At 34.2% G+C, this 26,591-nt stretch overlaps 1 protein-coding gene across 1 annotated transcript in view; it reads right to left on the bottom strand.

Moving 5' to 3' along the window:
• The window catches only part of LOC100367687 (unconventional myosin-Ie-like), a 70,282-nt gene extending 44,246 nt beyond the window's left edge, over positions 1-26,036 (bottom strand). Inside the window, exons 1-5 of the mRNA XM_002738139.4 lie at positions 25,761-26,036; positions 7,286-7,411; positions 4,972-5,061; positions 4,526-4,620; positions 2,921-3,098 (exon numbers count right to left, since the gene is read on the bottom strand). Of these exons, the coding sequence (XP_002738185.3) occupies positions 2,921-3,098; positions 4,526-4,620; positions 4,972-5,061; positions 7,286-7,411; positions 25,761-25,934 (663 nt within the window). The 5' untranslated portion in view covers positions 25,935-26,036. The remainder of the gene's footprint in view (positions 1-2,920; positions 3,099-4,525; positions 4,621-4,971; positions 5,062-7,285; positions 7,412-25,760) is intronic.
• Between the last annotated feature and the right edge of the window lie 555 nt (positions 26,037-26,591).

Below are 26,591 nucleotides of genomic sequence, written 5' to 3'. Positions count from 1 at the left end.
GTTTAACATGTTATAACTTCACAGGGATACTGTTTAACATGTTCTAACCTCACATTGGTACTGTGTAACATGTTATAACTTCACAGGGATACTGTGAAACATGTTATAACTTCACAGGGATACTGTGTAACATGTTATAACTTCACAGGGATACTGTTTAACATGTTATAACTTCACAGGAATACTATTTAACATGTTATAACTTCACAGCGATACTGTGTAACATGTTATAACTTCACAGGGATACTGTGTAACATGTTATAACTTCACAGGGATACTGTGTAACATGTTATAACTTCACATTGGTGCTGTGTAACATGTTATAACTTCACAGGGATACTGTGTAACATGTTATAACTTCACATTGGTGCTGTGTAACATGTTATAACCTCACAGCGATACTGTGTAACATGTTATAATTTCACAGCGATACTGTGTAACATGTTATAACTTCACAGGGATACTGTGTAACATGTTATAACTTCACAGGGATACTGTGTAACATGTTATAACTTCACAGTGATACTGTTTAACATGTTATAACTTCACATTGGTGCTGTGTAACATGTTATAACTTCACAGGGATACTGTGCAACATGTTCTAACTTCACAGGGATACTGTGTAACATGTTATAACTTCACAGGGATACTGTGTAACATGTTATAACTTCACATTGGTGCTGTGTAACATGTTATAACTTCACAGGGATACTGTGTAACATGTTCTAACTTCACAGGGATACTGTGTAACATGTTCTAACTTCACAGGGATACTGTTTAACATGTTATAACTTCACAGGGATACTATTTAACATGTTATAACTTTACAGGGATACTGTTTAACATGTTATAACTTCGCAGGGATACTGTGTAACATGTTATAACTTCGCAGGGATACTGTGTAACATGTTATAACTTCACAGGGATACTGTTTAACATGTTCTAACTTCACAGGGATACTGTGTAACATGTTCTAACTTCACAGGGATACTGTGTAACATGTTATAACTTCACAGGGATACTGTTTAACATGTTATAACTTCACATTGGTGCTGTGTAACATGTTATAACTTCACAGGGATACTGTGTAACATGTTCTAACTTCACAGGGATACTGTGTAACATGTTATAACTTCACAGGGATACTGTTTAACATGTTATAACTTCACAGGGATACTGTGTAACATGTTATAACTTCACAGGGATACTGTGTAACATGTTATAACTTCACAGGGATACTGTGTAACATGTTATAACTTCACAGGGATACTGTGTAACATGTTCTAACTTCACAGGGATACTGTGTAACATGTTATAACTTCACAGCGATACTGTTTAACATGTTATAACTTCACATTGGTGCTGTGTAACATGTTATAACTTCACAGGGATACTGTGTAACATGTTATAACTTCACAGGGATACTGTTTAACATGTTATAACCTCACAGCGATACTGTGTAACATGTTATAACTTCACATGGATACTGTTTAACATGTTATAACTTCACAGGAATACTATTTAACATGTTATAACTTCACAGGGATACTGTGTAACATGTTATAACTTCACAGAAATACTGTGTAACATGTTATAACTTCACAGGGATACTGTGTAACATGTTATAACTTCACATTGGTGCTGTGTAACATGTTATAACTTCACAGGGATACTGTGTAACATGTTATAACTTCACAGGGATACTGTGTAACATGTTATAACTTCACAGGGATACTGTGTAACATGTTATAACTTCACAGGGATACTGTGTAACATGTTATAACTTCACAGGGATACTGTGTAACATGTTATAACTTCACAGGGATACTGTGTAACATGTTATAACTTCACAGGGATACTGTGTAACATGTTATAACTTCATAGGGATACTGTGTAACATGTTATAACTTCACAGGGATACTGTGTAACATGTTATAACTTCACAGGGATACTGTGTAACATGTTATAACTTCACAGGGATACTGTGTAACATGTTCTAACTTCACAGGGATACTGTTTAACATGTTATAACTTCACAGGGATACTGTTTAACATGTTATAACTTCACATGGATACTATTTAACATGTTATAACTTCACAGGGATACTGTGTAACATGTTATAACTTCACAGGGATACTGTGTAACATGTTATAACTTCACAGGGATACTGTGTAACATGTTATAACTTCACAGGGATACTGTGTAACATGTTATAACTTCACAGGGATACTGTGTAACATGTTATAACTTCACAGGGATACTGTGAAACATGTTATAACTTCCCAGGGATACTGTTTAACGTTTTAACTTCACAGGGATACTGTTTAACATTTTATAACTTCACAGGGATACTGTGTAACATGTTATAACTTCACAGGGATACTGTTTAACATGTTATAACTTCACAGGGATACTGTTTAACATGTTCTAACTTCACAGGGATACTGTTTAACATGTTATAACTTCACAGGGATACTGTTTAACATGTTATAACTTCACATGGATACTATTTAACATGTTATAACTTCACAGGGATACTGTTTAACATGTTATAACTTCACATGGATACTGTTTAACACGTTATAACTTCACAGGGATACTGTTTAACATGTTATAACTTCACATGGATACTATTTAACATGTTATAACTTCACAGGGATACTGTTTAACATGTTATAACTTCACATGGATACTGTTTAACACGTTATAACTTCACAGGGATACTGTTTAACATGTTATAACTTCACAGGGATACTGTTTAACATGTTATAACTTTACGTTTTGAATCTCTAGTATAAAATAATGACTAACTGGTCTAAAACTAACCAAACTATTATAGAAAATACATAAAAATAAGGCACCAAAATGTCATCAAGAAAATAATGAAATTCAAAAAAATTAATGTTTGAGTGTACTTACAAATCTACTTGAGTTGTTATTTCTCACTGTCTTGGCATTTCCAAATGCTTCCAAGAGTGGATTGGACTGTAGAATGGTGTCTTTTACATGTTGTACACGTTCCCCTCCACCCGATACTTTGGCAATGTAACTCATGATGTACTTGGCAGCAACTGTTTTACCAGCACCACTCTCCCCGCTGATAGGCAAAAAAGGGAAACAAGTTGTGGGTTGTTTATACCAAGTTTACATGAAATTGTCTCTGGCATAGAAATGGTTGATGCAAATATCATCAATTCATGCATATATATATTGTTAATTATCATTATTTGACATTTAACTACACAAAACAGCATGAATGTTTCAATCCTTAGGATGAACATAAGAAAAGTTAACTGGTATGCAAATTAGCTAATTATTATGCTCAGATTATCAGGTATATTATAAAGTATATTTCAATTCATTTGAGCAAATAAACCAAAATTAACATATGTAAATTGGCTTTTAATTAATATGCCCACATTATTAGAAACTATAATAATCATATATTTATCTACTAAAATAGGATACGTGCACCACATTTCAGTTCATTTGGATGCGTGATACATGCATTATGTCACCTTCAAATTGACTGTAAAAAAACCAAGAATTCTTAATGAGATTGCGCTGGATATTTTAAGATTAGAACAACTTATTACAAACTTTGTTTCAAAGTATTGTTGATTACCCGCAGACTTTGTCCAAAGTCCAAACGTATTTACATTTGTATGTGTAAATATGTTGGGACAAAGTCTTGTGGTAATCGACAATACCCACAATGTAAGTAATAAGCTGTTCTAATCTTACAATATCCAGAGCAATTCTCAATGACAAAACCTTGGTGGTGTTCACTGTAACATAATATAAGAAAAAAATTCTGAATGTTATTTTAGCATATTTGTGGAAAAATATTTTTTTCTAAAAATGTTGTGTAATAGATATACATAACACAACATATAACGGTATTTTCAAGTGGGAAAACAATGTGATAGACAAAGGTTTCAATATATTCACTACTTTCTGTTAAAAATTTTATTAAAATGCAGAAAGCATATTTCAATGACAACATTTTCGGAATCATTAGTCATTGTCAATGAATCTGTATTTATGTGCTGTATCACCCATTGGGACATGATTCACACAAACACTTTTTTCATTTTTCAAAGAATACCAATGGCTTGTACTAGCTTCATCATCAGTAATTCACTTGTGCATTCAAATAGACATTGTTACAGGTCAAACCATGCAGACACAAACATCACAGTGGAAACTGCTTAACATTGAAAATTTGTGTACAATCAAAAAATATTTGATACTAATCTTTTCCTAATAGTTCTTAATATTGTAATAAAATGTTCGCATATTTTTTGTAAACATTTGTGTTTGTTGTTCATTGTAAAAAATGACATTGAAATCAATGATGAGTTAAGATAGAATGCTTCTCAAGAGTTTTTTTTTTTCATATTTGTGTGCATATAGCACACATATACATTGTATGTATCAAAATCTGTCTACAATCAGTTTTAGCGTTAGTCAACAGTATGTGAAAACTCATCACGACAAAGACAATTACCAATTAAATCTTACCTTATGATTACGCATTGACTTTCAAAATCTATCATCATATTTCTATACATGTTGTCTGCAAGAGCATAGATATGCGGTGGGTTTTCATAGGAAGCCTAAAGAAATCAAATCATCATTTGGTGAAAAACTAATGAATGTGACATCAATTAACTAAAAACGATGGCATTTTTTATTTTTGTTGATGAAAATGGCCATCAGTTAGTTAATATCATCAACATATCACACTAACTGATGAGAAAATGCAATCTATAATATCTTGCAATTGCACCAAATTTAAACAAATTCTGGTGAAGTGTATTTGAGAAACTGGTTCAAAACACAGAAACTAAGAAATGACCACCAGTTTGCTTACTTTTAAAAAATGCTGTTCTGGCCTTAAATCATCCAATCCTGACCATATTTGGTGGTTTTATGTAAAACAATACAGGTGTACAGATTGTACTTACTGCGCCCTGATACATGTCAACTTCCTTGTCTGTGAAATACTTTAGCTGTTTAAATGGATTCACAGATACCAATACAGGTCCTATGTAAGTCTAAAAGTTGTGTTAAGAAATTAAAACCAGCGCATATAATTTGGTACTGAGAAATATTCTATGAATTGTCAGTTATTAGTATTTACAGTTATGATATACATTAGGCCAATGTGAAGTGAAACCAAAGTGATAAATACCATTGTTAGTTTATCTCCAAATCTCAAGATACCAAATACAATAAATATAATAATTAGAAGTTCTGTTGCGTTTCGGGAAGTTTTAATTTTTGCAACTTTTGAATATTTATTTATACTTGTAGGTTAGTGAGAAGATTATAATAAAACTGATACTTCACTTTAACATTATTTTTACATTGGTCAGACCCTTTTAAAAGGTCACTCTTGGCCATTATAATGGGCATTATTTTTTTAATGGCTATTATATTTATCGTATTGTGATTGGTCAGATGGTTTGACTGCTTTCATGCATTGCATACAAACTGAAAGAGTTTGAGATACGACATTTTTGGTAAACTGCCAATTCTGAGATTTTACCCAAATTTCTTCTGAATTTGTAATTGTTAGTATTTTTATATATTTCGTATAATTCTTAAATTTTTCTCATCTCTAAGTTGGTGTCTTGTGCAATGTAGAAAGACGAAATAAGTCGTTGTCACAACGCCTTTTATTTGAGAACGTTGTTAAAATGTGCCGTGTGAACACAATACGACGGCCATTTTTCAAACACACTCTATCGCCGACTTATTTTAACATTACTTGCTTGACATTACACAAGATGGCATCAGAGGTCAAAAGTCGAATGTCAAACTGATCAGACGAAGAAACTAGATTACCAGTACTGATATCTGTTTGGAGAGAATCATATTTTTTCCCACCAGTTATTTCCGCGTTGTCGAGTCCAAATCGCTTGGGGTGCTGGGTCTATTGTTGCGTTATTCATACACACGAATAGCGGGAACATGAACCGATCATTTTGCAGTCTTGTTCGACCTAACATGTTGTCGATTTCTTGTTCTTCAAAATCTTGATTAATCGATCGTGGTTTCTTCTCGAGCGTAAAAACACACGGAAAACAGAAACTAAGCAAATGCATTTATCGGAGGGATGCCATTTTGTTGATTGACCTTTCCATTTGTTTATTGACCTTTCCGTGATATGATTCTTTGTGGGCGTAAAACACTGTTGTTTTTACTAAGTGAGAACGCGAGCAGACAATTCAACAGATTAGCTAATACAAAAAAACTGTGTCAACACCAGCGTTTTTTAGACGTGTGAGAACGTAGCTATAAACACAAAATCACAAGGAAATTGAAAGAAAAAATGTGGGAGACCAAAAATAACCACTATCAACAACAAAAACTGTAGATAGTGGGATGTGAAACAAAAATGAGTTATGTCATTTGGAATGAATTCACATCCTCTTGTCAAATTTTTTCCCATTTTCACAACAGTGGCAATTGTAAATAAAGTTATTACAAAAATTTATCTTTTGCAATATAACATGAAAATAGCAGTGTCAGGCTAAGTTGTTATGTTAATCGTTATATCTGTCATATTCCAGTATACAAAGCTGATTTGAGGAGAGCTGGTCACATGACAACATTACCCTTGTTTACACAATTCATACCGATATTCCACTCTAATTGTGTATGCAGGTAGAATAAACCATGTAAACAGACAGTAATGGCTGCCGAACTTTGAGCAAATTTGGTCATCAACATGCAAAATGTTGAACAGATTTTCAGAAGCTGGTACGAGTTAGTTAAAAGATGATGGCAGATTTATTTCAGGGGTACTTTTATCTTGCAAGTTGAAAACAGTGATGCCCGATGCACTGCGACTCTGCCTGTTTGGAACGTTCAAAATCTGTCCTACCTTCTGGTTTCTTGACCCTATGTCATGTGATATGCGCAAGCGTGCAAACAATGAACACGGAAACGCTATCAATTTGGGAACTCCAATTCACCAATGAATTTTTAAGTATTGAGAAAAAAATAAGTTTGAAAATTGAACAGACTAAAAATACAAGACTACTACTCTAGTTGACATTGTGCAGTTATATTCTAATATATACATGTTGTTTTCACTATTTATTTGGTAATTAGCAAAAAAATAAAAATGAAAGTTTTTCATCACAAAAAATGTTTCTGAATAAATATTTTGATCCATATTAGTGCACTAGATAGACATACTATCAATTTAAAACACATACTGGATCACATACCACAAAATAACAACATTAAACACATATTGGTAAAGGATACAAAAATCCAGTCATCCATAAATCTCTTTTTCAAATTCTCAACAATGGCAGATTCAGATATTTTTGATAATAACACCATATCCTCTACACCACTCTGTTTCTGACCAGTACTCTGCCAATGGTATGCCTAAGATACAAGCAGAAAAAAAATACAGTTTAACTCTGTTTCTGACCAGTACTCTGCCAATGATATGCCTAAGATACAAGCAGAAAACAATACAGTTTAACTCTGTTTCTGACCAGTACTCTGCCAATGGTATGTCTAAGATACAAGCAGAAAAACAATACAGTTTAACTCTGTTTCTGACCAGTACTCTGCCAATGGTATGCCTAAGATACAAGCAGAAAAACAATACAGTTTAACTCTGTTTCTGACCAGTACTCTGCCAATGGTATGTCTAAGATACAAGCAGAAAAACAATACAGTTTAACTCTGTTTCTGACCAGTACTCTGCCAATGGTATGCCTAAGATACAAGCAGAAAAACAATACAGTTTAACTCTGTTTCTGACCAGTACTCTGCCAATGGTATGCCTAAGATACAAGCAGAAAAACAATACAGTTTAACTCTGTTTCTGACCAGTACTCTGCCAATGGTATGTCTAAGATACAAGCAGAAAAACAATACAGTTTAACTCTGTTTCTGACCAGTACTCTGCCAATGGTATGTCTAAGATAAAAGCAGAAAACAATACAGTTTAACTCTGTTTCTGACCAGTACTCTGCCAATGGTATGTCTAAGATACAAGCAGAAAAACAATACAGTTTAACTCTGTTTCTGATCAGTACTCTGCCAATGGTATGTCTAAGATACAAGCAGAAAAACAATACAGTTTAACTCTGTTTCTGACCAGTACTCTGCCAATGGTATGTCTAAGATACAAGCAGAAAAACAATACAGTTTAACTCTGTTTCTGACCAGTACTCTGCCAATGGTATGCCTAAGATACAAGCAGAAAAACAATACAGTTTAACTCTGTTTCTGACCAGTACTCTGCCAATGGTATGTCTAAGATACAAGCAGAAAAACAATACAGTTTAACTCTGTTTCTGACCAGTACTCTGCCAATGTTATGCCTAAGATACAAGCAGAAAACAATACAGTTTAACTCTGTTTCTGACCAGTACTCTGCCAATGGTATGCCCTAAGATACAAGCAGAAAAACAATACAGTTTAACTCTGTTTCTGACCAGTACTCTGCCAATGATATGCCTAAGATACAAGCAGAAAAACAATACAGTTTAACTCTGTTTCTGACCAGTACTCTGCCAATGGTATGTCTAAGATACAAGCAGAAAAACAATACAGTTTAACTCTGTTTCTGATCAGTACTCTGCCAATGGTATGCCTAAGATACAAGCAGAAAACAATACAGTTTAACTCTGTTTCTGACCAGTACTCTGCCAATGGTATGTCTAAGATACAAGCAGAAAAACAATACAGTTTAACTCTGTTTCTGACCAGTACTCTGCCAATGGTATGTCTAAGATACAAGCAGAAAAACAATACAGTTTAACTCTGTTTCTGACCAGTACTCTGCCAATGGTATGCCTAAGATACAAGCAGAAAAACAATACAGTTTAACTCTGTTTCTGACCAGTACTCTGCCAATGGTATGTCTAAGATACAAGCAGAAAAACAATACAGTTTAACTCTGTTTCTGACCAGTACTCTGCCAATGGTATGCCTAAGATACAAGCAGAAAAACAATACAGTTTAACTCTGTTTCTGACCAGTACTCTGCCAATGGCATGCCTAAGCTACAAGCAGAAAAACAATACAGTTTAACTCTGTTTCTGACCAGTACTCTGCCAATGATATGCCTAAGATACAAGCAGAAAAACAATACAGTTTAACTCTGTTTCTGACCAGTACTCTGCCAACGATATGCCTAAGATACAAGCAGAAAAACAATACAGTTTAACTCTGTTTCTGACCAGTACTCTGCCAATGGTATGTCTAAGATACAAGCAGAAAAACAATACAGTTTAACTCTGTTTCTGACCAGTACTCTGCCAATGGTATGCCTAAGATACAAGCAGAAAAACAATACAGTTTAACTCTGTTTCTGACCAGTACTCTGCCAATGGTATGCCTAAGATACAAGCAGAAAAACAATACAGTTTAACTCTGTTTCTGACCAGTACTCTGCCAATGGTATGTCTAAGATACAAGCAGAAAAACAATACAGTTTAACTCTGTTTCTGACCAGTACTCTGCCAATGGTATGCCTAAGATACAAGCAGAAAAACAATACAGTTTAACTCTGTTTCTGACCAGTACTCTGCCAATGGTATGTCTAAGATACAAGCAGAAAAACAATACAGTTTAACTCTGTTTCTGACCAGTACTCTGCCAATGGTATGCCTAAGATACAAGCAGAAAAACAATACAGTTTAACTCTGTTTCTGACCAGTACTCTGCCAATGGTATGTCTAAGATACAAGCAGAAAAACAATACAGTTTAACTCTGTTTCTGACCAGTACTCTGCCAATGGTATGCCTAAGATACAAGCAGAAAAACAATACAGTTTAACTCTGTTTCTGACCAGTACTCTGCCAATGGTATGTCTAAGATACAAGCAGAAAAACAATACAGTTTAACTCTGTTTCTGACCAGTACTCTGCCAATGGTATGTCTAAGATACAAGCAGAAAAACAATACAGTTTAACTCTGTTTCTGACCAGTACTCTGCCAATGATATGCCTAAGATACAAGCAGAAAAACAATACAGTTTAACTCTGTTTCTGACCAGTACTCTGCCAATGGTATGTCTAAGATACAAGCAGAAAAACAATACAGTTTAACTCTGTTTCTGACCAGTACTCTGCCAATGGTATGCCTAAGATACAAGCAGAAAACAATACAGTTTAACTCTGTTTCTGACCAGTACTCTGCCAATGGTATGTCTAAGATACAAGCAGAAAAACAATACAGTTTAACTCTGTTTCTGACCAGTACTCTGCCAATGGTATGCCTAAGATACAAGCAGAAAAACAATACAGTTTAACTCTGTTTCTGACCAGTACTCTGCCAATGGTATGCCTAAGATACAAGCAGAAAAACAATACAGTTTAACTCTGTTTCTGACCAGTACTCTGCCAATGGTATGTCTAAGATACAAGCAGAAAAACAATACAGTTTAACTCTGTTTCTGACCAGTACTCTGCCAATGGTATGCCTAAGATACAAGCAGAAAAACAATACAGTTTAACTCTGTTTCTGACCAGTACTCTGCCAATGGTATGTCGTCTAAGATACAAGCAGAAAAACAATACAGTTTAACTCTGTTTCTGACCAGTACTCTGCCAATGGTATGTCTAAGATACAAGCAGAAAAACAATACAGTTTAACTCTGTTTCTGACCAGTACTCTGCCAATGGTATGCCTAAGATACAAGCAGAAAAACAATACAGTTTAACTCTGTTTCTGACCAGTACTCTGCCAATGGTATGTCTAAGATACAAGCAGAAAAACAATACAGTTTAACTCTGTTTCTGACCAGTACTCTGCCAATGGTATGTCTAAGATACAAGCAGAAAAACAATACAGTTTAACTCTGTTTCTGACCAGTACTCTGCCAATGGTATGCCTAAGATACAAGCAGAAAAACAATACAGTTTAACTCTGTTTCTGACCAGTACTCTGCCAATGGTATGCCTAAGATACAAGCAGAAAAACAATACAGTTTAACTCTGTTTCTGACCAGTACTCTGCCAATGGTATGTCTAAGATACAAGCAGAAAAACAATACAGTTTAACTCTGTTTCTGACCAGTACTCTGCCAATGGTATGTCTAAGATACAAGCAGAAAACAATACAGTTTAACTCTGTTTCTGACCAGTACTCTGCCAATGGTATGCCTAAGATACAAGCAGACAAACAATACAGTTTAACTCTGTTTCTGACCAGTACTCTGCCAATGGTATGCCTAAGATACAAGCAGAAAAACAATACAGTTTAACTCTGTTTCTGACCAGTACTCTGCCAATGGTATGCCTAAGATACAAGCAGAAAAACAATACAGTTTAACTCTGTTTCTGACCAGTACTCTGCCAATGATATGCCTAAGATACAAGCAGAAAAACAATACAGTTTAACTCTGTTTCTGACCAGTACTCTGCCAATGGTATGTCTAAGATACAAGCAGAAAAACAATACAGTTTAACTCTGTTTCTGACCAGTACTCTGCCAATGGTATGCCTAAGATACAAGCAGAAAACAATACAGTTTAACTCTGTTTCTGACCAGTACTCTGCCAATGGTATGTCTAAGATACAAGCAGAAAAACAATACAGTTTAACTCTGTTTCTGACCAGTACTCTGCCAATGGTATGTCTAAGATACAAGCAGAAAAACAATACAGTTTAACTCTGTTTCTGACCAGTACTCTGCCAATGGTATGTCTAAGATACAAGCAGAAAAACAATACAGTTTAACTCTGTTTCTGACCAGTACTCTGCCAATGGTATGTCTAAGATACAAGCAGAAAAACAATACAGTTTAACTCTGTTTCTGACCAGTACTCTGCCAATGGTATGCCTAAGATACATTATGTACAAGCAGAAAAAAGAGATATGAAGTACATATAGAATATATAGTAGTATGGACAAAAACCAAGATTGCAGGCAGTCAATCATCTTTGAGCTGATTGTGAAACTAATTGTGATGGACATGTATCCTAACATGTATAATTTGAGGAAGAAAAAAAATATGTCTACGATATATTTTGAAAAAACAAAATGTCTGCCAGTTGGCCATTTTGGATTTGACCATGAAACAAATCATCATGAACATGTATCTCAACATGTATAACGTTTGTACATGTATCACATTTGAACAGAAATCGACAAATCCTGTCCAAAGCATCACATTTGGATGCCAGTCGGCCATCTTTGATCTCATTATGGAACAAACTGGCATAAACATACATGTATATTCCTATATGTAGGATGTACATGTATATGCCAAACATGAATGAAAATGGTCTAAAAGCCTTGGAGATATAGTAGTGTGGTCAATAAACAAGATGGCCACCAGGTAACCTTCTTTAATCTGACTATGAAACAAACTGACATGGACATGTATTCCAATATGTATGATGCATGCGCCAAATATCTTTTTTTTTTATTCCTTTTTTTTTCATTTCAAGTAAACAAAAATTATATTTTAAACACATTGTATACATTACTATGGGAACCATATTGAACACAACATTGTGCGATGACTATATAGAGTTTTAATCTTAAAGACCATAAGCAAAACAAATTCTGTTGTCTGTTATAAAGTGAGTAATCAAAATAGTTGCGTAAAACACCACAGCAGAGCGAAAACTTGCATCTCACAATATTTATCGATGAATGATATCATGTTTATAGTTAGCACAAATTATATTGAATAAGTTCCTATTCATAATCTTTATTCACATGGATGTATTGGCTGTATGGAAACTTGGGGAAGTGCTTATATTGTAGAATGTCTAATAAATATATAAATAAGGTTACATAGGATAGTTACAGCAAAAAAAAAAAGAGTTTTAAAATAATAACAAGATATATGTAAAAATATTATAAAAAATTTGTAACTAGTATTTAAATGTCAATTAAATCTTTAATTTATTTATTATGCCAGGATCTTTGCTTGAGAGTATGTGAATTGTGTAATTTTAATTATGGTTGAAAGTGGTATCATATTTTTTGGGATGAAGTTTTCCCTGTGTGTTTTATATTTTGGGCAATTCAATAGAAAAGGTTTTTCATCTTTAATTGAATTTGTGTCACAGCTATTGCATTATCTTTTGTTTATAGGTATTAAATGTAGATACATGTATGTAATAGTGTACATACAGTATAGCTTAATTGGATGATTTACTATATGTTACTAAGTTGCAGTAAAACACATATCATAAATATATTCAGAGTAAAATAATTATTTGAGTTGATGTGTACACAGCAAGTGTATAATCCATCAAACATTTTGATGATATCACTAGTAGCTAAACGGTGAGTGGCTTTTGTATTGAGTAGCTTTTCACAGTGAGTAGGGCTTTGTCGCAGTAACTGGTCCTTTCACCAGAGTTGAGAATTAATGTTTTATGTGTGATTAACAACTGGTGTTATTCAGGCAATACCATCCTTAGGAGCTGTTAACTTGTCCTTATGTTTTGTGCAGTTGCTCTGGCAGGCATTCATAAATAAGACCATGCTCTGATATTGACCATTTATAGAACGGGCTTTGCATCACGCATTATTGTTATACTTGCTGTGACATACTGAAAGGAATGATCTTATAAAAAATGGTGTCGCAGAAGGAGAGTTAAATATTGTTTATGGAAATTAATAATCCCCAGAACAATTTTCCAATATAGATAAGAAAATTATAGTACGAAACAAATGTATAACTCATTCTTAGCAATGGAATAAAGAAATGTGTAATTTATGTATATTTATATTTTAATTATTACTAATGTGTTGCAATACAACAAATTAAAATTGCGACCAAGTAAAAGTCAGAAGAGTAAAAAACGAAAGCTAAAAAACAGTTGCCCATGTCAAGAGAGCCACAGAACCAAGCAATCTGTTAGCTGTTGCCATCCACAGCAGCGAAATGATTTTACACATAGAAATTGAGAATTGCAGGTGTAGAAATGAACACTAAAATCAATCTGAACATTGCTACAATCAAAGACGCATTAAATAGTAAGTCCATTTTGAGCTAGTGCTATTGTCAAATTTTGGAGAGTAGAGAACTATTTATACAGGAGGTGTTCCAGTAAGGAATTATTATAATTGTTTGGTTGGCATTTTAAAACATGTTCTAGATGCACCAAAAAACAACACTGCTAAGTTTCTAGGCATACAATGAACTTGAAACAAAAGAAAACATCTGATCCAAATGACCTGTGTCTTTGAAAATTGAATCTTATCGTCCTTATTGCCCAATCTTCTATGATTTTTTGGGGATATCATCAATTCAGCCCAGTGGTTGGATAGGTTATTTATTAGAGCTGCCCGGGAAACCAACATTTGGGATGTGAATCACTTTGGCGACGAAAAAACGGTGATAATAACCAAGAGGGGTGAGGGACTATTTACCTTGGCAATATCTTCGGTACTTGCAACCCAATCGATCTCAGCAAAATTCCGGGAAATGCAGTGACCAGTGAGGCCCAGAACAACACAAACCTTTATGAATGTTTATGAAGAACATGAATTAAATTTTTTTAACAGACACCTGGGGAACACATATTTTATCATGTAATTCACTAATTACTATTTCACCATGAGGGTTTTTTGTGAATTATTGGAGATGGCAATATCGGTAAGATTCCAAGGACCACAGCGATTACCCCCAAAATGCAATTTAAGGCAAATGAACACATAAAGCACACACAACTTTTTCAAATCATAGTACAACGTGAGGGAACTTGAATTACTCACTTTTGAATGTACTTTTGCATAAAGTCATTTTTTTTAATGCCCAATGTATGTGTACTTGCTGCACAAGTTACCCTAACATTTTTTTTTTCTTTTGCCATGAATGAGAAAACATCGCTCACAGAAAGTTAATTTACACATTAAAAATAACATATTGATTATATAATCCTCTTCTGTTATTCCACCATATTCACATACTGTATGTTACAGTGAATTTCATAATGCTATCTTATCTATATTCAAGGAGTGGGCATGGCTAGACAAGAATTATTAATCACAAACTATTTTATACTTAGCTACAAATAAAATAAGTGGATTGTAAATTTTTAACAAGTATTGTCATATCATAAATAACACAGTATAAGATTTAACCATAAATAGTTTTCATGTATGACTCATCTTTGTGTCAATATTGACATTACAAGTTGAGTGCAAAGCTCAATATCAACAAGAAAACAATCAGTTTATGCTTTTTTGTTTCACAGCAATATTAAATCAAATAAATAGAGGATATATCATGAGTGACCCAACAATATTTAAAGTGTTTTAAATGAAAATGAAAATACACACATTTAATAAATCCAATATTATCAGATCACAAATTTGATTTATTTATCCTATATACCCAAATCACAGCTTTCATAGCTAAAAACTAACACTGTTATCGTAATTTGTGCATGTATATCAAAGATACTATAGAGCAACCTGGCTCATTTGCATAAAATAGAATCATTCATGAATATCAATTACTGTTAGCTTATCTATTGCGAATATAAAATACATGTATACATATTTTTGGAGCTATCGCTATACAAAAAATGTACGTGTTTAAGTTTACAGTTACGCTTGCGTACTGTGCACGCTCTTCTAGAGAACGTAAAGGTCACATCATTTTTCGCCAAGAGCAGCATTACTGAAAGAAACAAACTTCCTTTAGAAAAGCAGCACGCCGACCTGCTAACACCATGGAGCACCCTTTTGAATAGGCCAGCCTCTTTTAATTCAGTGCACCCACACAAATTTGGCGCACCCACACAAATTCGAGGCTAGTTGTTCACTGCACCACCCTGCTCGGTGGGCTAGCCCTCGCTGCATCCTCGGCACATCACTAATGATTTTTGAGGCGTATTGTACTGTATTTACTGTTTCAGGGATGCATTGGTAACATAATTACAAATTTTAGATTCAATTCAAACCATGATTTTTTTTTTAAATTCATGGAAAATTGACACTTTATGTAATCAGTAGAAAACCTCTCACTGACCCCTGACCTCTGTGAGCATTCAAACTTTTTATGACCTGTAAAAATCTGTAACTGACACACATATGTGTTGTATTTTATTACATTTTATTGCTGGAAACTATTTTGAAGGATAACATGAATTATTATATGTGAAATACCAGATAATGTTAATTCTAATTTGACATATTTTTTAAAAATAATCATCAGCTTGACTGTCTTGTCTTTAACTCATAATATATTTATAAGTACCTGAATTTCACGTTTCAATTAATTTTTCTGAAATATTCAAATTATCAAACATTTGTCATTGTGTTCGGTATTTAAGACATTCTATGAAGAAATGTTCTTCATTCACTCTTATATTGAAACAAGTCATCATGTATGGTTTTAACTCTATATATTCAGTACATTATTAATTTCTTTCCCAGAAGTTTACATACATTTGTCAGATATTGTTTTATGTGTTTTATTTCACTGGGTAATTTTTGAGGTGCGACGACACTGACAAATTTGCATTATTTTCAGAATTTGTAGCAAAATGAGTGAGTGCTTTCTGCATGTAATACTTAGCACATGGCCAACAGCCCTCAACCAGAGTCGCGATAAAGTGTGCTTCTATTTCACCACTTAGATCACGGCTGAAAAACGCAAGAAAACAAAAGATTTTCATTGCAACAATTTATTTCTAACACCATGATCAGATACAAAGTATCCATTGAGTTATGCTCAACTGACACTACTGGCAGCACGTACCATCGTTGCAACATTTTGACAAAATGTAACATAATGTACTAAAATGTTATTTTACAAGTTTGATTGCTGTCAAAATGTCATCATTTGATTGGCTAATATGAATCTTTTCTCGGGCTGATTGGCCAGTGCTAAGTTGGTTAGATCACGCCACTCTGTGACTATGAGAATTAGAACTTGGGCCTACGGCGGACCGTGATCTTACTTACCGATATACGAAGTGGTAATGCAACTTTCACAAAACTTTCATGGCAACAATGTAAGTACATGTACCTGCAATATCTGACTGTCCCGAATACAATTTTCTCTCTAGCGTACAGTTTTAAAATCAGTAGACTTCGCATTGTTGAAATGAAACACATTCCAAAACAAGATGATAGCCTATAAACTGAAGGCAGTTTTTTTGTGTGTAAAAGTTGATATGTAGTGATATAATGATATAGGTTTTGACATGCTGTAGAATCAACTCTCAAAACTACCAATTTTAATGCCAATCTCCTTTGGCTAATTGTGTACACTTTGGAATTCAAGACACAAGCTGTAGTTTGAAATTTCAGTAAATTTTTCCAGCATTTTCTCACAAATTCTTTGTAGTTGAATAACAAATATATGTTTTACTTTACTTAGCTTTATTGAGAACAAATACAATTCCTGAGAAGATATTATATGGTTACAATAAAACAAAAACATATTACAGTATAATACTATCAATATAAAAAGGAAATTAAAGTCAAACAAGTCATTGTCAATGACACGGCCCTGTTCCGTTCATATTTGAGTGACATATACATTCAAAGCAGATCATGAGCAAAATGCACCTGCATATGTACAACACATTGTACTAAATCTGAACAAAATCCATCCATGCATGACTGAGATCCGGTTCCGGAATTGTGAAAATACGTGATTTTGATGCATTTTCAGCCTTAAAATGGCCATCATTTAGCTGTTGTTAAGCAGATCATGAAACAAATGCACATATCTATTTGTGACATAATGTACCATGTGTGTGTGAAGTTTGAACTTGATCAATCCAGACATGTCTTGGATACGGATCCAGAACTGAATTCTTTAACAAAATGGCCGCTAGTCGGGCATTTCGAACTTGATCCGAAAAAGAAAAAAAGACGTGCATCAAGGTCCTGTTATGTTTAATGTATGTACCAAATTTGAACAAAATCCGTCCATGCATAACTGAGATCCGGGTCCGGAATGGTGAAAATGTGCGATTTCAATGCATTTTCGGCCTTAAAGCGCTCCATTTGGCTATCGTTAATGAGATCATGAAACAAATGCACATACATATTTGTGACATGATGTACCTTGTGTGTGTGAAGTTTGAACTTGATCAATCCAGACATGTCTCGGATAAGGATCAGAACTGAATTCTTTAAAACAAAATGGCCGCCAGTCGGCCATTTCGAACTTGATCCGAAAAAACAAATGACGTGCATCAAGGTCCTATTATGTTTAATGTATGTACCAAATTTGAACGAAATCCGTTCATGCATAACTGAGATCTGGGTCCGGAATGGTGAAAGTGTGCGATTTCAATGCATTTTCGGCCTTAAAGCGGCTGCCATTTGGCTATCGTTAATGAGATCATGAAACAAATGCACATACATATTTTTGACATGATGTACCATGTGTGTGTGAAGTTTGAACTTGATCAATCCAGACATGTCTTGGATACGGATCCAGAACTGAATTCTTTAACAAAATGGCCGCCAGTCGGCCATTTCAAACTTGATCCGGAAAAAAAAAATGACGTGCATCAAGGTCCTATTATGTTTAATGTATGTACCAAATTTGAACAAAATCCGTCCATGCATAACTGAGATCCGGGTCCGGAATGGTGAAAATGTGCGATTGTGATGCATTTTCGACCTTAAAATGGCCGCTATTCGGCTATCGTTAATCGGATCATGAAAAAGATGCATGTGCATATGTCCCAAATAATGTGTGATGTATGAGTGAAGTTTGAACTTAATCGGTCCATGCATGTTCGAGATAGAGGTGATCACGGACGCACACACGCACGGACGCAAACAGGGCAAAACATAAGTCCCCGTTTTCGGACTACGTCCGAACGGGGACTAATAAATTAGTGAAGTAAATATTACGATTGACATGTACATTAATGCTAAGAAGTATTGCTGTCATAAAAATAAGCAGGCTCTTGGCTGAGATAGCTCTGCTGTTAGCAATGCACATGAACAAATCATAGAGAGGTCTACCTGAGGTAACTTTAAATGTAATATCATAGCATTCGAATCACTTTTTACCAAAAATATTCATCAAAATTAGAAAATTGAAGATATCATCATGAAATGAACAAATCTGAGAGAGGTCCATGGACGGACAACGGACGCCATTGGAAAATCACTTATATGATAAGCTCCGCTCAACAAAGTCAACAGCGGAGCTTAAAATGGCAATGTCCAGGCTTACATTTTCATAACTATATGTTTTTTGTCACTGGTAGTGAAATAGGTAAAATTTGTTATGCAACTTCATATATAATTTAATAATTCTCTATTATCATTGTTAAAGGCGCATATAAATGATGAAGTGATATTCATTGTTAAAGGCGCATATAATGATGAAGTGATATTCATTGTGAAAGGCGCATATCATGATGAAGTGATATTCATCTTTGATTTCTTCCTCAGTACAAAAGATACAAATTTGTTTTTCTACTGCTGCCTTTGAGCTTGATTGCCATCAAGTTTTCACCTTTGAATTGAAATCGACAAATTGATTCACGAAGTTTGACATTTGTTAGTGCCATTAGGCAATTTTATAGTTTAACCAGCTTTTTGAAATTTCTGTAATTTTGTTAATTCCAGTGGTGAATAAATTGTGTTTTTAATTTGATACTGTTACTTAATTTTCTTTGCTCAGCAGTTATACGTATTTTGTTTGGATTATTTATCTGTGTTTCAATTCCATGTCTATATTAATAATTTTTTGTTCCACTGTTGACTATGTTGAGTAGAGCTAAATTTCTGTAGGCATATTACTGATCGTCTGTCATTATTTGCTGTCTAGTGTCCATAGCAACTTTTCACATTTTTCTACTTTTTCTTTAAAACAAAGAAAGACACATTTTATACTTGGTGTAAATGTACCTCAATTGAATCGTTCTAAGATTTTGTGATTAATCAATTTTCTAATTGTGATCAATATATTTGTAATGTTTTAAATTTTTTCTCACAAACAAAACCAAAGTCTGACTGTTTTGATTTTTGATACATATGCATTTGAAACAGCAGAGCTATATTTTTTTGAAAATGTCTCTCCTGACTTTTTTTGAATGTGCAAATTGCAAGTGCTAGTGCTAAAGCATTTTTGCCACAGAAGCCATATTCTGTTTTCCTCTTGTCAAACACAAAATGTCAAAATACAAAACTAAACATTACCCATGTATCAATGCTAGTTTATTAAAACGTATTTATCATAAAGATAAGCTACACTTAAAATATGTAAAGTCGCCCAATATTAATAACATGAACAAATATAAATGTTACAGGAACAAGCTGAAGAATGATATTAGGAAGGCTAAGGGAGATTATTACATTCACCTATTAGAGGTAAATAAAAATAACACAAGAAATACTTGGAAAACATTGAATAGAGTATTGAACAGAAACCGTAAAACAAAGACTTCCAAAAAGTTTATTTATAATAATATTGAATTAACCGATCCATCCAGTATTGCAAATTGTTTTAACGATTATTTTGTTAATCTAGGACCTGAAATTGCTAGTACAATTAATAACATGAATCTAAATTATGGTGAATATCTTAGAAATAGTCCTAATACATCTATGTGTTTTGTTTCAGTTTCTACGATGGAAATTATTTCAATTGTCAATCAGTGAATGTTAATGATTATACAATTGGAGTTTATATGGACCTATCAAAAGCATTTGACACTATCAATTACAATATATTATTGGATAAATTGAGGAATTATGGGTTAAGAGGAGTTGTAAATGACTGGTTCAGAGATTATTTGAGAAACAGAAAATGAGAAACAGAAACTGTGTGTTATGACTCCATACATTCTTCTTTCAAGCCAATTAAATGTGGGGTGCCACAGGGGTCCATTTTGGGCCCTCTACTTGTTATTCTATACCGTAATGATATTCATCATTCATCTAAAAAGCTAGATATTATAATAACTAGCCTGTTTTATTCATATGGAAATATTGGGATGATTGAGAGGGTAATAAACAAGGAAATTGCTCATGTTAGCAAGTGGTTTAAAGCCAATAAACTTTCTGTAAACATTAAACAAGCAGCCTGTCGGCTGAGATAGCTTCGCTGTTAGCAATGCACATTGCAATTAAAGAACAGAAGATATCATTAGAAAATGAACAATATTTATAGTATCAAAGCAATCGGACTTGCTGTTTTCAACAAGAAGTCAAAAATATCACATTTTACCAAAAATGACCAAAAATATTAATCAAAATTAGAGAATTAAAGATATTATTACAAAATGAACAAATCTGAGAGAGGTTCACATGTAGTACCTATATATGTAATATCCAAGCAATTGGACTTGCGGTTTTTAACAAGAAGTCGAAAATATCACTTTTTACCAAAAATATTCACCAAAATTAGAGAATTGCAGATATCATCATGAAATGAACAAATCTGAGAGAGGTCTACCCATAGGTACATATAAACCAAGTATCAAAGCATTCAGACTTGTAGTTTTCAAGAAGAAGTCGAAAAAATTAAAACATTGACACGAATGATGATGGACGACGACAATCACTCATATGATAAGCTCCGCTCGACAAAGTTACATGTTAATGGGTACTGCCAGAAATACTAGATCAGATATTAATATTGGTGTAAAACTTGATTCAACTCCACTGGACCGGGTTCATGATATAAACTTTCTTGATGTCCGTATAGATGAAAATTTATCATGGAAGCAACACATTGTTATTATCTCTGTGTGTTCAAGAAATCTTGGTGTTCCTAACAGAGTTAAACACTTCCTACCTGAGCACACCTTGTTTACATTATATTCAACTTTTATTGTATCTGAGTTATGGAATTCTATCATGGGGTTCCACGATGAAAGTTTACTTAAACAGGTTATATCTTATTCAAAAAAAGGCTCTTTGTATCATCAGCAATAGTCCATATTAAAATAATACACATACTCTTTTTTTTACAAAATTCAAAGTACTCAATATCTTTACGAACTTGCTACTTTTATGTAAAAATATGTAAATGATTTGCCACCCCCAGTCTTCCATGATATATTTACCAAGCACTCACAGTGCCATTTATATGACGCAAGAAATAAAAATAAATTTAAACTTCCTAAACTGAGCAAAATGTTTTGTCAGAAAAGTATATTATTCTCAGGTCCAAAACTTTGGAATGAAATTGAGAACACGCAGTGTTGGGAGATTTAAAGCTGCATTTAAAGTGCCTGTGAAATGGCTGCTATTTCCGCGCCTAAAATTATCAATTGATACATAAATATTATTAATTTTTATGTTTCTAAGCATGATTTTTTTTTTGAAAAAGTGAAAAAATGTGTTTTAAACTCAGTCTATAGCAACTTTATTTTTGTGTATTTTAAAACGAGGCTCCTCATTACCTTCTCATTTGCATACAGAAATTCCCCTTGTGACGTCAGAAGGGGAAGTCGCATGGCAGCTTGCATTGCCGATACATGTAAATAAGGCAAATTTCTTGTGCAGTTTTCTCGTCTTTGACTATATTATCGCTTATGTACTTGTTCGTCGAGGAAGAATGGACCATAATGAACGCGTAGTGTAAATTTTTGTTACATGGGGTTGAGTTAGATGCGAAATATGTCCGTTTTGGTGTAGCTGGTCACTGTGATCGTCACCAACACCGGCGCACGTTTGTACACTGTTGCTGGACAAAATAGAATTTGACGTCGGAATTATCTCGTTATTTAGCAGGTTACTAGGCACGTCACTACACTGTTTTATTTCATCGATCGTCTGAGTAAAACTTTCAAAATTAAAATAAAAGAGAATATATTTTGACATTCTATACATTAGACTATTAATAGTGATCACTATAAAATAATTAAAATAACAACAAATCACAGTTACTAAATAAATGACAGCCGCGTGGAAATAAATGGGTCACGGCGAGGGCAAGTGCGTTAAAAGCGGCGTTTAATTGGATAACAAAAATAATCGAGATCGACATACATACAGATAAATTCAGAGTGGATTCGAGTTAGCTTGATCCATGGCATGATTGTCATAATTATAACATCGTATTAAAACTTTATTTGGTGGAAACACCTTGACCAAGCCCGGATTCTTATTTCATAAATTATTACGCAGATCAAGCTGCAAGCATGGAGGTAAAAAAGAACAGAGAAGTGAATTCGACATTCAACACCAATCACCAAACAATTCAGAAACTTTTAGCCTTCGAAAATGAAAACAGTTAGCAGTGTGTAAGGGCTGTGTAATTTCCTGTTTGTCCGACGCTTCGTTTTCGTGTCACTGTCAAAATTATTGCTACCTTTTACTTAACAGGGACTAAATGGTCTCTATAAAACGATAATCAGAATCGCAAAAAAAGTCAACTGATTTGAAACACTTGCCGGACGTCTCTCTCTTCTGAAATCCGCCTCGGTGATCATGGGCTGGTCCGGAATCTATTTCTTTCAAAAGTGTTGCACCAGGTTTAAGGTTAAGTGATGTCGCACCTTCGGATCGATTAGAAACGTGTGAATACATACACTATGGCTATACGTTTCACTGCAACTGTCCACAACACAACATCTAAAAACTCTCTCTCCAAAAAAAAAAAAAAATGGACAAAAAAAGAGAAAAAACGACGACCGAAAAATGTATATCGTTTAAAAGTATACTGAACGAACAGTGTTATTATGGCTCAGGGGTATGACTTCCTCTCACATTTTGTCATTTGGTGGCGCACTTTCGGCGAGAGTCATAAATCCGGAAACAGTCGACCGTTTCACGATTTGTGGGCGTGGCTACAACACGAGAAATATCCCAAATTTATATGGATACGAGTAATCATTTGCAGCAAAAAAATTAATAACTACCCTTTTCAGTGGGACACAGATCTAAAATGGAAAACGTGAGGGTGGGCATTGCACAAACACTTTAAAACATTACTGTTAAACCAATACTCCTAAATCAATGAATTGATTCATACTGTTTTAATATAGATTTTGTTATTCACCACTATTATTAGTTTTGTATTACTTTATTTTCACTGGGGAATCTAGTGGACGGGGCAATGTTGCTCCTTTTGATTTCTCCCCCTCTGTACTTAGTGTGTTAAACTATGTAAAGATGTATTATTTATTGTATTATTACAAGTGGAAATAAATTACTTTTTCTTCTTTTTTTACATGGTCAGGACTACATGACAGGGCCGTGTGACCATCTCTCAAATGGCAATTTAATGCGCTATTTGTTAGTGAATGAATCTTGGCCAGTGGAATTGGCCTTCCCATTGAAATTGTAGCACACTCACCCATGGTAGGGGTCAACCTTTTTTGGTGTTCAGCCTGAGGTAGGATTTGAACTTGGGTCTACCGCTCATGAGTCTGATGCAACAACCACTATGCTACCAGTGACCTTAGGTGGACATTTTTCAGATTTGATCGTTTTGTGACAACAAGCATCTTCAATATTTTTGAAGTGTTTTGTAAAAAGTGATATTTTCAACTTCTTAAAAACTGTGAGAAAACAGCAGAGCAATATACGCCAAGATCATCAGGTGTACTTGCTCATTTTTTAATTGTTTTCACAGTATCAAATAGTATCAAATATTTTCCTTGCTACATGAATATCACAGAAAATTCTATGTTGCTAAGACGCACAATACTGTACAATGCATTTTTATGGGCTCTGTGTGAGCTGCTGTGGAATGCCGGTCAAGGAGTCGATGAAAACAGCTATTAAAATTCAAAGAAACAGTACAAAGTCAACTTTCGAGTAATCGTGAACAAACAGATTTATATATGCTGCACATGTAGAGATAATCTTGTTATACTGTTCAGGAAAGTCTCTAGCTCACAGTACGGTTATCTAAGAGTTTATGATGTTTTCACTGGCGATGTAAATGTCCGGATGTCTGCCTCCAAGAATACATGCATTGAAATGACTAATAAGTAATATGTCACCGTCACTGCTGGAAATCTGTATTTACTATTAGTATTCATATTAATAAGTTGTTCATATTGATAACTTGTACATCTATGTGCTGCAGACCCAAACAAAAATATGTATTACATGTATTATGACTTTTCATATTAACTTTCACAAAAAATAGCACCTTCTTGTACCTCTGCAAAAAGTAATTACTATTTTAACAGTCTGTAGCATGCGAGTGCGAGAATCTGTGTCAGTCTCAACACAACACATTGGGCAAATATTGTCAGAAAAATTATTATTATAAATTAGCGACTGGCAATTTGGTAACTGGCAAGTTGGTGACACAATGCAGGATTGCAGGAAGTAAGAAATATTATACTGCTCAGACAGGAAACTTGCTTCACAGTACAAATCCAGCCATCATCCCCACAGCAGAAATAGTGATTGCCTACACATTAGCTGTGATAATATGGGTCATATAAGGGATACATAAAATAAATAATTATAATTTATCTAAAAATCTGTTTCCTCTAGCAGGCAAGTGACTATTTATGTGAATACAGTACACAGGCCAGGGATGTCTATTTCGCTTTGTACTTGTAACAGAACCAACGTGCGTTGTCGTGTATTTCAATATATGTACCTTTTCAGGTTTAACATAGGTGGAAAATATAAGATGGACTCGTTCCGTGGTATGGGCGTGGTATATTTTATTTAAATGTTGAAGACGTGGAAACATTGTGTTTACAGAAAAGCACTACCACCAGCAGAACACATTCTGGTACACACACCAACTTCCGATTCTGTACTGACAATAATTAACTCACAAAAAACGTAACAATAAATAAATAGACGTATCGTCGTCTTATGATCGCAAATACAATGCACTTACCATTTTCAAGGCTGGTAAACTGTGTATTCCTGTAGAAATCGGGTTGTTGTTATATCCGGCCGTCGGAATCACACACACATAAAAATTACTAAACCATAGGCGCTGTTTCTCGTCTTCGAGAGTGTTGCTACAGCGACTTACTTGTAGACATGTACCTAAGCAATATTTTTGCATAAATTAACAGGTAATTAAATACTAACGGGAACTCTAAGTGATCTCCAATACCAATCGACACTCAGCACCATACATTCACATTAGTTTCGAACTTCGAGGAAATCCTTTAAGGTGAAAGTTCAACGCGCATGTGATTTCGATACCAAGAAATCTTCGGAAACTGTCGGCATACATTTCATATGACGACTATTGTCGAATGCCCAATATGGCAACAGGTGGGCGGTCGGAATCGACAGATGATTCAACCCAGTAAAGTAAACACGGGTACTGAATATAAATGTCAGCATATGACTCACATGTTGTCGTGATATCTTCGGATTATATCATTCCTATATTTATAATACCAGTGTATAAGAATGGTGTAAGGTCTGAAACAAATAATATCTAAAACAAACTTTTTATATAATGTAATTTTAGTCTGTTTAATATAATTTTCAATATTTTCTAGGCCAAACTAATTGCAATCATCACAATAATTATCACATAAAAAACTGACGAAGAAATACACATTATCATCACATTATGCTAGAATGATGAGTATATTTGGTCGTGAGAATATATAGGATAATCACAGGAAAACATTTGTATGTACAAATTGACTGCCTTTGAGGTAAAATTGAACAAGGTCAGGTAGCTGGGTTAACCAATAAATAGAAC

The sequence above is a fragment of the Saccoglossus kowalevskii genome, chromosome 13, assembly GCF_978046115.1.
Source record: "Saccoglossus kowalevskii chromosome 13, keSacKowa6.1, whole genome shotgun sequence".
Taxonomy (NCBI): domain Eukaryota; kingdom Metazoa; phylum Hemichordata; class Enteropneusta; family Harrimaniidae; genus Saccoglossus; species Saccoglossus kowalevskii.
Note: the sequence above shows the minus strand (reverse complement) of the source record. Positions and strands in the feature narration are given on the sequence as shown.